This window comes from Aotus nancymaae, unplaced genomic scaffold (genome assembly GCF_030222135.1).
Source record: "Aotus nancymaae isolate 86718 unplaced genomic scaffold, 86718_ANA_hifiasm-v0.15.2.pri h1tg000040l, whole genome shotgun sequence".
Classification (NCBI taxonomy): domain Eukaryota; kingdom Metazoa; phylum Chordata; class Mammalia; order Primates; family Aotidae; genus Aotus; species Aotus nancymaae.
Genome location: NW_026988454.1, coordinates 23,275,343 through 23,289,418, shown reverse-complemented (window position 1 = coordinate 23,289,418; position 14,076 = coordinate 23,275,343). Strand labels below are relative to the sequence as shown.

At 39.5% G+C, this 14,076-nt stretch overlaps 1 protein-coding gene across 3 annotated transcripts in view; it reads left to right on the top strand.

Annotated features, from left to right (window-relative positions):
- The window catches only part of UTRN (utrophin), a 580,690-nt gene that overhangs the window by 194,149 nt on the left and 372,465 nt on the right, over positions 1 to 14,076 (top strand). For all 3 annotated transcript variants that reach the window (XM_064360600.1, XM_064360601.1, XM_064360599.1), the window contains 4 exons: positions 3,471 to 3,584; positions 4,204 to 4,359; positions 9,458 to 9,628; positions 12,148 to 12,327. In XM_064360600.1, the coding sequence (XP_064216670.1) occupies positions 3,471 to 3,584; positions 4,204 to 4,359; positions 9,458 to 9,628; positions 12,148 to 12,327 (621 nt within the window). The remainder of the gene's footprint in view (positions 1 to 3,470; positions 3,585 to 4,203; positions 4,360 to 9,457; positions 9,629 to 12,147; positions 12,328 to 14,076) is intronic.

The window sequence follows — 14,076 nt, the reverse complement described above, 5'->3', positions numbered from 1 at the left end:
TGGATGTGGTAACTCTTTTATGGTCTTAATCTTGGTAATAATAAAGCAGTAATAATAAAATATTATTAATCTTGGTAATAATAAAATTATTATTCTTGGTCTTAATCTTGGTAATAAGACAGCTACTATTTAGTGCGTTGTTCTACGTGGCAGTCTCTTTTTCAGAACGATCAGACAAAATTGTTGTTTTGATTCCAGTTTTATAGATGAGTTACTAAGGCTCAAAGAAAAATTAGTTTCTCAAGGCCCCATGGCTAGGCAGGTGCTGAGCTTGGTAGTCAGACCTTAGCATTTCTTTATAGAGGCACACTGTCCCTTTTAGAACACATTGTGGTCAGAATTACATGCAGGATTTTTAGTAGTGAAAATATTATAGTGTGGCTTTACAGATTCCCTTCTATTCCTTTGTCATTGTTGGGATGATCCATTGGCCTACATGGCTTGTCTGTCTGTCGCTTTAGTCTTTCTTTATTCTCATATCAAAGTTTAAGAGGCAGAGAAGAAACAGGTACATGTGAATTGCGTGTGTGTGTCTGAGAGAGGGTGGGAAGGAGGGAGGAAGGATCTGTGTGTGTCTGAGAGAGGGTGGGAAGGAGGGAGGAAGGAAGGCGGTCGAGGCCATAAAACTTCCTCTCATATGCCAGTGACTGGAGTAGTTAAAGGCAATTTCTCAAGTCAAATCCAGTTGTGGTTAAAACCTCCTTGAAATATAATGCTTTCATATAAATTTTGAAAATTTTGGCTAAGGAGACTATTAGTTTTCCTTATTCAAATTAGAGTTTTGAATTTCCCAGTTATATAACAGTAATGTATTCTTTAAAAGTGCAGAATTGCTGGGTGTGGTGGCTCACGCCTGCAATCCCAGCACTTTGGGAGGCCCAGGTGGGCAGATCACCTGAGGTTGGGAGTTTGAGACCAGCTTGACCAACATGGAGAAACCCTGTCTCTACCAAAAATACAAAATTAGCTGGGCGTGGTGGCGCATGCCTGTAATCCCAGCTACTTGAGAGGCTGAGGCAGGAGAATCACTTGAACCTGGGAGGTAGAGGTTGCAGTGAGCTGAGATCGCACCATTGCACTCCAGCTTGGACAACAAGAGCAAAACTCCATCTCAAAAAAAAAAAAGTGCAGAGTGGAGACTAGCAGTGCAAGAATCTGTGGTGACAAGTTAAATGGAGAATTTTTAAAAGTCTTATTTTATGAACTCTTTTGAATGTATTCACATTTTCTCTATATTTGCACTTCTGTCTTTTTTGGATGCCCCGCTCTACCCATCCTGAGCGTGTCTTCCCAAGAAGCCTTCTCTATGCTAAGATCTTGGAATGCTGGAGCAAACACTGAAGAAGTGACCTGTAACCAACTGAAAATATGTAAGAGTAGCATGGGCCTGTGGATATAGTGTCAGACAGGCTGGAGAAGAGAGGAAGAAGCAGCTTGGGGAAAACATGCAATGGGGCTGAAATGGCTTTCAAAGCCGTGCCAAGAATAAACGAGATGCAGAAGTGCTTAGGCAGGATGGTATGATATTAATGAAGGACGCAGAGCAATTTACCCAGATAAGCACTTTTTACTTGCCATCTTCATCAGAGAATGGCCTTCAAAACTAGAAAGTATAGAATAGTCATTATTGCGGGTGCTTTAGAGCCTGAACTAAGGGGACCACATGAAAAACCACTCAGAGCTCCTATAGATGCATAAGTCTGCATCACAAGTGGGATTTTTACCCATGATCTCAGGGTCACTCATGTCATAATCTTATGAGAAATTACTGGAAAAATGGAGATGGAGGAATGTCCTAATTAAGAGGAAACATTAGTTTCTAGAAGCTGAAGACATAAAGTAAGTTTGATGTCAGTTTCTAGCCAAACTGTAAGACCCGATAACCGACTAGAGATCTTATATGTGCTTAGGAAAGAATGTGGTGGTCACCAGGAATCAACATGGATTCCACTAATAGGCCTTGCCCAGACTCATTCCCTTTAAGTACTGCCTTCTTTCCTTTTCCTATCTTTTCTTTCCCTCCCTCCCTCCCTCCCTTCTCTTTCTTTCTTTCTTTCTTTCTTTTTTTTGGAGGAGGAAGTCTAGATTATTAGATGCACAGAGTAATAACATCTCACATTTGAAGATGCTCTCTCATTTACTTCAAATACTGCTTACAAACGAACTTTCTTGGCAAGTCTTGATTTCACCAAAGTATTTGAGATAATCTCTGATAACCTTATAAAAACTAGTTAGATCTTTGTGATTGATTCAAACATTATAAGGATCAGAATAGTTGGTTCTGGGTTACATATTTTAAGGATGTTAAAAAATTGATGTAGTTTCTAGAGTGTGTTGATCAGAGTAGTGAGAGCAATACCTAGATATCATGTCCTACAGACATCATGGAAGGAATTGGGACCATGTAAACAGTGGAAGACCGGAGAAAAACATGGTGGCTGCCCACCTATGGGAAGAAATGACGATGACTTCGGTATTGGAGCTCAAATTGCGTCTACTTTTTTGCGTTCTGTTTTTTTCCTTTTGAGACCTACTTTTACTCTGTCTCCAGGCTGGAGTGCAGTGGCGCAATCTCAGGTCACTGCAACATCCATCTCCCAGGTTCAAGCAATTCTCCTGCCTCAGCCTCCAGAGTAGTTGGAACTACAGGCGTGCACCACCACGCCCAACTAATTTTTGTGTTTTTAGTAGTGAGAGGTTTCACCACATTGGCCAGGATGGTCTCTATCTCTTGACCTCGTGATCCACCCACCTTGACCTCCCAAAGTGCTGGGATTACAGGCATGAGCTACAACGCCCAGCCCTTATTTGCGTTCTTTAAAGCCCAGGTCCAATGTTACCTTCTCTCTAAAGTCTCTTTCTCTTTGCAAAATGTTTGCTTTTGCATTTGCCTTTGAACCCCTATCACCATGCATAGTAACTGGATTATATATACAGTGGGTGCTTAATAAATGTTGGGTGAAAGAATGGAGCTGAGCAGTGGTCTGTTCAGGGTTCTCAGATAAAAAGGCATCCAAACAGCAGAAATGAGAACCATCTGTTGTATTCCCTCCACTGTGCATTTGTTTATTTCTGCTCTGAGTCACTAACTTTAGAGAAAAATTGTTCTAAATTATATCAGAGCAAAATACTTTATAGCTGATTATACCTAGAAATGCAGTTTTCCCTGTAATTTGCATTTTAGGTTATGGCTAATGCTTGCATTTAAGCAAAAAGAGCTTGGTTCACTGGAGAGCATTTGGAAATGTTTAGAATGGTTACTAACCTGTCATCTTTTGAGGATTTCGGTCAAGAATGAAAAAAATAATTATTTTCAAAGTTGGAAGGTTTAACAAAAGAAATAAAATAAATGAAAACAATACTATCAGAGCTTTAAAAAGTTGCCTTTGTTCCAGTGGCGGTGGATCTTGAGATGTGGTAGGCTGAATGTCACAGAGTAATATCCCCTTCTGTTATCATGTTTGATTTAGGCTGATTCAAAAATCATTGAGAAGTGGATCAGTGGCGTGAAAGACTTCTTAATGAAACAGCAGGCTGCCCAAGGAGATGACACAGATCTACAGAGGCAGTTGGACCAGTGCTCTGTGAGTTCTGCTCATCTGGGGAACTTGTCATAAATAACATTTTCTTTTTTTGTGTGTGATTTGCTGCTATTATTAAAATTGTGAGAATATAACATAGCATTAAATCTAGATAAAATATCTTTCATTTTAAAGCTTTTATGACTTTATAGCTAACAAAAGAATGATGGAGTCTTCATGTTTTTATTTTTGGCCATGGTGATAGATTTCTGTGAGGTTATAGAATAGAGAACAAGAAGAATTTTAGTTCATTAGGAGTCATTGTATATTGCTTTTCTTGTGCCACATGGTGAGGATTTAAGAAAAACATATTTAACAAATGAATTTGCCAGTAGTAGTGCATGCAGTTTATATTTGGTGAAATCATCAGGCTTCTCTACATTAATTAAAAGACTATTCCCTACTGAGAGTCAAGTATTTCCAATCTAATTTGGCAGATGGCTGTATCAAGCACCCAGGTGAAATGAATTTATTAAGGCACAATATTTCTTAAGTAGTTAGAAGTACTGACTCTTAAGCAGTCTGCTTCTATAGTATTTCTAGGGAGATAAGCAGACAGACGATGATGATGGCATCCACTTGTATAGTAATGAACTCAACATGGCATCTTTTATGTGTTCAGGCGTTTGTTAATGAAATAGAAACAATTGAATCATCTCTGAAAAACATGAAGGAAATAGAAACTAATCTTCGGAGTGCTCCAGTTGCTGGAATAAAAACTTGGGTGCAGACAAGGCTAGGTGACTATCAAACCCAACTGGAGAAACTTAGCAAGGAGGTGAGTTTTTTAAAATTACTATCTATGGTTTTCAAAAGACGTAGACTGTAGCTTCTCTAAACTGACTAAATTTATTATGACCCATCCAGTTTGCAAAACAATGGTCTAGAATAACTCCAGCATGGGTAGTGAATTGGGGCAAAAAAAGGCATCATTTTTTAAATTAAGAGAGGATACTAATTGTCCACTTTGGCTCAGGGCTTACCCATTCTTTTCTGAAATCCAGTTTGACACACATTTATGACATTTGCTTTACCCCTAAAACACTTGAGTGTGACCATTTATTTTCTTAGCAAGTATTTCTTAATCAGTTGCCATGTGCCAAGCATCATTCTAGGCACTGGAGGTACAGCATTGAACAAGGAAGAAGAAACTCCTCCTTAGGAGCTTACATTCTAGTGAAGCAGATGGATAACAGATAATATGGAGGAATGGCAAGAAGTTAGGGCTAGGTGGGTTATTTCAAATAGGGTGTTCAGGGAAAGGCTTTCTGAGATGGGGATGTTTGAATAGAGAACTGAGTAAAGTAAGAGACGAGCCTTGTAAGGTTCAGATAAGAACATTCAGGTATGAAGAATAGCAAATTTTAAAACTTTATGGTGGGAATGAACTTTGTCTGTTTAATAAAGAATGAAAGCAGTGTAGCTGGAAAAGAGCAGAGAGGAGTTAGGGAGTTGGAGAATGGTAATATTTGAGGGTAGAGGAAGGCAGAGGATAGATTAGCTATGGCCTTGGAGGAAAGGACTGGGATTTTATTTCAAGTATGATATTACACAGAAATTAATTTGAAGGTTTTGAACAGGGAAGTGACATGTGATATCAGATCTTTTAAGATCACTTTGGCCTTTTATTTCATTTTTTTAGCAATGGTGCCTTGCTCTGTCACCCAGGCTGGAGTGCAGTGGCACGACCATAGCTCACTGCAGTCTTGAACTACTGGGCTCAAGCAATCCTCCTGCCTCAGCCTCCTGGGTAGCTGGTACTATAGGTATTTACCACAATCCCTAGCTAATTTTAGAAATATTTTTGGACCAGATGCAGTGGTGCATCTGGTACTTCGGGAGGCTGAGGTGGGTGGATTGCCCAAGCTCTGGAATTTCAGACTAGCCTGGGCAACATGGTGAAACCTTATCTCTATAAAAAATACAAAAACTAGCCAGGCATGGTGATGTGTGCCTATAGTCCCAGCTACTTAGGTGGCTGAGGTGGGAGGATGGCTTGAGCCCAGATGGTGCAGGTTGCAGTGAGCTATGATTGCACCACTGTACTCTAGCCTGGATGAAAGAGCCAGACCCTGTCTTAAAAAAAAAAAATAGAGTAGAAATGGGGTTCTGGCTCAATGCTTTGGGAGGCTGAAGCAAGATAATGGCTTGAGGTCAGCAGTTTGAGACCAGATGCCAGTCTGGTCAGATGCTGCTGACCTTAAGCCATCCTCCTGCCTCAGACCCCCAAAGCGTTGAGATCACAGGCATGGGCCACTGCACTTGGCCTCTCTCTGGCTTTCGTGTGAATAGTTTGCTCTGGGAAGGCAAGAATGAAAACAGAAAGAATTCTCATGAGGTTACTGCAGTCTTGGGGAGAGAGGATGGCCCCATGCACTAGGGAGGCTAGAGATGTAGTGATGGAGGGCATGAGAAATATTAGGTTTGAAAATAAAGAGGAGACCTAGGTAAAGAATTGGATGTGTGATAGAAGAAAAAGTGAATGGTCAAGGACGGCTCAGGATTTTTGCACAGCTTCCACTCTGTATGAATTGTGGTGCCATTTACTGCAATAACAAAGGAGAAGCTTTTGTAGGTGTAGGTGAAATGATGACTTCCATTCTGAAGGGTTAAATTTGATGCTAGAAGCTAAGGAAGAAAGATCGGTAACTGGGAATGTGGGTTCCCAGATGCTAGGTGGAGAAAGCTTTTCACAGTGCCTAATGCTGAGAGGATTGCAGGGGCCAATCAAAACTGAAAAGCCAGCTTTGAATTTGATAAGAAGGAGGCATCTAGTAACTTGAGAAAATAGGGTCCGTGAACTGGTGGGGAAAAAAGTCATAGTGAAGAGTGTCGAGGAGGGTATGGGAACTGAGGAACTGGGACACCATGCATAATCAACTTCGAGAAATTCCCCTCTTCAGAGGAGCAGAGAAATGGGTGGGTGCTGGTGATAGGAATCCAAAGAGGTGGTTTTGTCATTTTTAATAATAAGAGATACTGCAGATATTTGCATGCCAAGTAGAAGGACCTCACCTATAAAAAAAAATGATGATGCAGAAAGAGATTGAGATAGGAGAATTTCTCAAGTGAGGTCTGCGATTATGCAAGGACGAGATCCACCGTCTTAAGTTAAGATGTTGGCTGTGAGATATGGCTTCTTTGTGGTAATGGAAGGGAGGAAATGATACAGGAACAGTAGAACTGGGAGGTATCCTCTCCCGATTGCTTTGATTTTTGTTAGTGGAATAATAGTGAGGCTTTACATAGCTGAAATGAGTGACAAAGGAGTGAAAATAGAGGATTCAGTGTGAAATACAGGCATACTCATGAGATAGTGTGTATTTCTTAATAAATACTTTTGGCTAATGTTTGGATCAGAAAAATTTACATTTGCATAACTGAATATTTTGCTTTGTTTTTGTTGTTTTACCCCAACTAACTTATTTTGAACATGTACAAACGTAAAGAAAAGTTAAAAGAATGATAAAAAGGAACAGCTGTTTATCCAGAGACTTGCTAATGTTTTACCACATTTGCTTTCTCTCTTTTTCTGCCATTCTCTTTACACACACACACCCTTTTTTTTGTACTTTTGAACAGGAAGTTGAAAATATCATGCCACTTCACCCCTGAATACTCTAGCATGATTCTCCAAGCATGAAGGCATCCTTCCACAAAACCACAATACCATGATCACACTTAAGAAACTAATAATGTTACACTCTTATCTCTTATCCTAGCTAAATTCAAATTTTTCTCGATACGCTGTAATGTGATGGCATATGCCTTAAGGAACTGGGGTTTTTGATAAAATAAATAGAGAAAGTGGTTTGGAAGTGGCAATGAGGATTCAGGAAGGTAATAAATAGAAGTTTGTATCTCCATCCATCCATCCATCCATCCATCCATCCATCCATCCATCCATCTACATACATATGACTACAAAGAATTCATTGTGAATTACTGATTCAAAACATGGGAATAAATATATGGGAAATTTAAAATGTCCTCAGCAAGGAGATAACCACATGTGTGAATAATTATTTAGAACATTTCCAGACGATTGCATTACATTGACTAGCAAAAATGTTGAAGTAGTTTTGAACGAACATAATTTTGCCAAATTTTCATTTTGCTAAAAAAAGATAGGCATATAAAACAAATCAACAAACAAAGATAGTCTATATTTCTTCTATTATATTCATGATATCCTGAAAAAAAAAAGGAACATTTCAATGTCAAAAAATAGGAAGTATAAATTCTCAGGATAATTAAAGATAATTCTGAGGGTTTTTTGTTGTTGTTGGTAAGCGTATGGATGGTTGTGTCTTTATTTTCTTCCTTTCTCGTTGGATATATGAAAATTATATAGCTGACAAGTGTTTAAAAAGTAAACATACAGAGAATTTTCTGGAAGTGGGGCCCTGGAATCCCTCTCTCTGTTTCTCTTTGTGTGTGTGTGCGTGCCTGTATTTTAGTGAAAAGCTCACCCTGATGATCAGCCGGGCCTGGGTGTGGGATTGTGAGTGTTGCTGGTACCAGCTCCTTGGTTACCCTGTGGGGACAGTAGAAGGAAAGCTCTGGTTTGGTCCTGTCTGTTTTTATGCCTGAGATCCTATCTGGAGGGAGGGACTGGGAAAGCCTCCATCTCTTGCTTAACTCTAACTTCTGTGAGAACCATCCAGTTCCTGTGCTGGTCTTTGGTTATTGTCAGCCTAGCAGCCAAGCAAGTCCTGGCAGGGTGTTCACTACTGTGGCGTTTAATTTGAGCCTCAGGCTGAACCTGCCAAGGAGGGGTTGGACTGCGACTGCAGGACAGTGACTGCAGAACGTTCTCTTCTCTCACAGTAGAAGTCAGTTTGTAGTTATGGGGAGGAGTGATCTGAAAATATTTCCAGACTTCTCTGAAATTTTTAAGTTACTGAATCAAAATCAGACAACTATTTTTTACTGTAACTTTTTCGTGTCTGCGTGGCATATACAAATATAGTAGATCTCAAAATCAAAATTGTGTAGAGCGGTGTCTTATGACATCTTTAATAGCAGACTCTTCCTCCCTGTTCTTTAAAAGTGAAATGTTAATGGGAAATTCAGCTAAAAAGAAAATGAACATTTTGGTTGCTTCTAGGTTATTATTATTATTATTGTTTTTTGAGATGGAGTCTCACTCTGTTTCCCAGCAGTGGTGCGATCTTGACTCACTGCAGCCTCTGCCTCCCATGTTCAGGCAATTCTCCTGTCCCCGCCTCCCAAATAACTGGGACTACAGACAGTAGTAATCTAAGGAAGTTCAAAACCATCAAGTAGTAGAGAAAACTAAAGGGGAAAGTGAAAGACTGTTTTATTTTTGTTTTTTTGCCATTATGTGCCATCAGGCCTGGCTAATTTTTGTATTTTTAGTAGAGACGGGATTTTGCCATGTTGGCCAGGCTGATCTCGAACTCCTGACCTCAGGTGATCTGCCCACCTTGGCCTCCTAAAGTGCTGTGATTACAGGCGGGAGCCACCAAGACTGACCTGCTTCTAGGTTTATTGTTTTTGCTTTTTGTCATTATTAACAGTGCTACATTAAATTTACCACATATATGTGCTTTTACTGTTACAGATCAGATTCCTACATCTGGGATTACAGTGATACATTTTTAAAATTATAATAGCTATTTCGAGATAAGAATATTATCCAAATTATGGTATAGAATCCCAGTTATAAGATTATTTTCATTATTGCTTATATTCCACAGCATTAGTATAAAATGTATGAGTTGTTACTTGAATTTTAAAACATGCAATTCATTGTGGAAAGTTATCGCTGTACCTTTAAATATTAAGAGCTAAAACTTGACATTGAACACATTAACATTTGTTTATTTGGGGGAATGGCTTTTCCTTTGTAGATCTCTACTCAAAAAAGTAGGTTGTCTGAAAGTCAAGAAAAGGCTGTGAACCTGAAGAAGGACTTGGCAGAGATGCAGGAGTGGATGACCCAGGCCGAGGAAGAATACCTGGAGCGGGATTTTGAGTACAAGTCACCAGAAGAGCTTGGGAGTGCTGTGGAAGAGATGAAGGTGAGGCGGGGACAACCAGTGCCAACAGGCTTCATGCCGCCCTCCTCCCCTTAAAACCTGCCCATCAGTCATCTCTCTAGCTGTCAAGCACTCTATGCACATAGCATCTTTCACAGTAGTTTTTTGAATTAAAAAAACTTAAAAGCGTAGCTGCTATGATTTTAGCAGGGGAGGGAAGCCAGGAGCCCACGTGTTTGGCTTGGCCCATGAGTTGAGTCCATGAGGGCCTGTGAGACAAGCTCTTAAGTTAGACCTTTGGGAGGCTACAGGGAATGACCTAAAAATCTCTGGTAGTGAGTGTGAGGAAGAATGATCGCTTTTTTAATTTGGGTAAATACACATAACATTGACCATTTTAATGTTTTTGTTTTTTTTTTTTGAGAGGGAGTTTTGCTCTTGTTCCCTGGCTGGAGTGCAATGATGTACTATAGGCTTGCTGCAGCCTCTGCCTCCCGGGTTCAAGCAATTCGCCTGCCTCGGCCTCCTAAGTCATTGGTATTACAGGCTCCTGCCACCACACCTGGCTAATTTGTATTTTTAGTAGAGACGGGGTTTTGCTATGTTGGCCAGGCTGGTCTCGAATTCCTGACCTCAGGTGATCTGCCCACCTAGGCCTCCCAAAATGCTGGGATTACAGGTGTGAGCCACCACACTCGGTGGCCATTTTAATTTTTAAGTGCACAACCCAGTGGCATTAATTGCATTCATCACTATCTATTTCCAAAAATTTTTATGAAGAATTGTTTTTTGTAAAGGGAACAAAAGAGACCTCCCAAGTTGTCTGGGGTTTATTCTTATTTTCTTGGGTACTCATCTTCCAGTTAATACATACAGTACATGTGAACACCAGTGTTTCATTAGAGCAGGTGGGAGTAGCAGTAGGAATGTATCAGGGGAGTTCATATTAGTCGGATTCACTGGGAACATTTCCTGTAAACTTGTACTCCTGTGTCAATAGTCTTGAACACTCTCTTTTTATATATAACAGAACAACTGGGCATCGTTCCCAAATTTCTAACACAGCTTCAACTGTCCTTGAGTGTTCAAGGAAAAGGAGATCATGTTTTCAAAGCTTTCTTTTTCCTATAAGCTTAAGAAACACAGTGAATGTTTTACCTCAAAGTTAACTTGCCTAGAAGTGTAACTAAAGCAAAAATCTCTGTGCAGATTTTTTCAAGAAGGGGATTAGGTGACATTCATGCATTATTATACATGAATCAAAGTACCTATGACAGGAGATTGTATGGAAGTTGTATTTTCACTGAAACATCTTTTTGTAGTGTAGCTCCTTTTGAAAGATCAGTCCATAAGGTATTTTTAAATAGACTCCCATGTTAAGAATTGTGTCATTTATTATCTTTCTTAACACTATTGGCATTGTAATTCTGTGGATTTTCAAAGTTGCCATAGATGAGATTTGAGAAAAATGATATTTAACTATTTGGGCAACATTTTACTTATTTTTATTCTTTCAAACAGCCATTAGGACTTACAAAACTGCTACACTTAATTACTTCCTTAGAATATAATCTAATAAAGTTCAAAACCATTAAGTAGTAGAGAAAACTAAAGGGGAAAGTGAAAAAACTTTTTTTAAAATTTTTTTGCCATTTAATACTTTTGCACCAACCTAATAGGTTGATTTTCCTGAATGTGAGGTTGTTTCTCTTGAGCACCGAGAAAGAGCTATTTCTGGATTAGATCATCTCAGTCTAACTTTGTCATTAAAATTCCATTAATTAACAGAAGGGTACATGTACCTATGTTCTAGCATTCTAGAATTTTAAAAATAGTTCAAATTATTTAGAGAACTTTTAAAAAAGGATACTTCTACCATAGTATACCTCAATTTTTGTGAAAATTTGTTTATCACAGTATAGTCAGCTCAGACCTCCAGTGATGAGTGGAAATTCACTCAGTTAAATTCTGATCTTGAACCCAGACTTTGAAAATACTTCATGTCAGTAAACATAATTTGGGTAACGAATGTTAACACTGCTGTTAGCAAATGAAAACATTTGTGGGGGTTGAGTACATTGGATACATAAGTGAAATTTTAGAGTTAGCGTTCTTATTTAAAAACACTTACTGGACTGGGTGCAGTGGCTCACGCCTATAACCCCAGCACTTTGGGAGGCCTAGGTGGGTGGATCACCTGAGGTCAGGAGTTTGAGACCAGCCTGGCCAACATGGTGAAACTCTGTCTCTACTAAAAATACAAAAGTGGCTGGGCATGTTAGCACATGCCTGAAATCCCAGCTACTCAGAGGTTGAGGCGGGAGAATTGCTTGAACCAGGAGGCAAAGGTTGCAGTGGGTGAGACTCCATCTCAAACAAACAAACAAACCCCACCAAACAAACAAACCCACAAAGCAGCACTCACTGTTACCTAAATAACATTCCTGTTCGGCAGTTAGAATCATCCAGATGTTATAACTTTGGTTTAATTCTTGAAGAAAAAAGTTGGTTACTGAGAAAAGGAGACATTGTTCAAGTTCATCCATCCTTTCTTGGAACAGAGGGCAAAAGAGGATGTTTTGCAGAAAGAGGTGAGAGTGAAGATTCTCAAGGACAACATCAAGTTATTAGCTGCCAAGGTGCCCTCTGGTGGCCAGGAGTTGACATCTGAGCTGAATATTGTGCTGGAGAATTACCAACTTCTTTGTAATAGAATTCGAGGAAAGTGCCACACTTTAGAGGTATGTTACTTTTTTTTTTTCTGTGATGTATTTCTGAGATCCAAACTTTGTCATGTTCTGGCCATTTTCAAATCTTGGAGAAGACTTTTTTATTTCAAATTCTGGATCATAAAGGAAAAATAGTTCTGGGGGAATAGGTTGATAAAAATGAAAGAGGGGTTGAAAACAGGAGAACAAAATCCGTCCCTAATTATCAAAAGGTTCTTGGGCAAGTCATTTTATATCTTCAGACTTGACTCTTTTTTGCGTGTGCAATCAAGGTTTTTATGTAACAGATGATCTGTGGGGCCGGTTCCAGGTCAAAAATTGCAGAGCACATTGCAAGTATCTCTTTTGTTTTGCCTGGTTGAGTATACAGGGAGGAATTATTTTCTTTTGAGTGGTGTCTAAAGTACAAGAGTCATCCGAAGGACAAACAGGACAGAACTTAAATATGCTACTATTTTACTGGGCCTTAGATGAAATACCTTTTTTTCCCCTCCCTGGCCATTACATGTAAAATGTAGATGATTCTGAGAAATTTTTTTTTTTTTTTTTTTTTTTGAGACGGAGTTTCGCTCTTGTTACCCAGGCTGGAGTGCAATGGCGCGATCTCGGCTCACCGCAACCTCCGCCTCCTGGGTTCAGGCAATTCTCCTGCCTCAGCCTCCTGAGTAGCTGGGATTACAGGCACGCGCCACCATGCCCAGCTAATTTTTTTTGTATTTTTAGTAGAGACGGGGTTTCACCATGTTGACCAGGATGGTCTCGATATCTTGACATCGGGATCCACCCGCCTCGGCCTTCCAATCTGCGAAATTTTTTCAAAACTAAGATCAAGTTTTTGCTGTTTGTTTTTATAGTAGTATGACTGTTGCTATTGCTTGTTGGAAGATTTAAGAAGCCTTTTAATTTACAACAATTTAATTTACATTCAGTTCTACATAAAAGACATCATTGTATTGTGGTAAATCCTGAAATGGTAAAAAATGGCAACTGCAATATTTAACCTAAATATTGATCATCCATTCATTTGTAAATTCATTCATTGCTTGTTCTAAACTAATTTTGTGCTAAGATAAGTATGTATCATTGAGGCTAGTTAGTAAGAAAGATACTTGATTTGGGGTCAGTCTGCTTCTTGGGAGTGGTCTTCTTTAAGTCATCTTTTCTTTCCCATAAGAAAAGAGGCCATGCTTGCATCTGAGCAGATTTTTGCTTTTTTTTTCTTGTAGAAATGGGGAGAGTAGAAACTATTTTTTCTTTTATTTTAACTCAGGGATTGGCAAATTATGGCTGAGGGATTTTTTTTTCCATTTTGTTTTGTTTTAAGACAGGGTTTTGCTCTGTTACCTGTGCTGGGGTGCAGTGGTGTGATCACAGCTCACTGAAACCTCAGACTCCTGGGCTCAAGTGACCCTCTTGCCCCTGCTTCCTGAGTTAGCTATGACTATAGGCTTGCAATGCCACACCAGCTAATTATTTTTATTTATTTATTTATTTTTGTAGAGATGGGGGTCTCACTATGTTGCCCAGGCTGGTCTTGAACTCTTGGGCTCAAGCCATCTTTTGGCCTTGGCCTACCAAAGTGCTGGGATTACAGGCATAAGCCACTGAACCTGGACTGGCTGAGGGGTTTAAATCTAAGTTGTAGTTTGTTTTTGGATACCTGGTTAATTAAGAATGGTTTATATATTTCTCAAGGGTTATACAACACACCCCCCACCTCCAAGAAGAATCTGTGATGGGAACCAAATGTGTCCCCTAAAA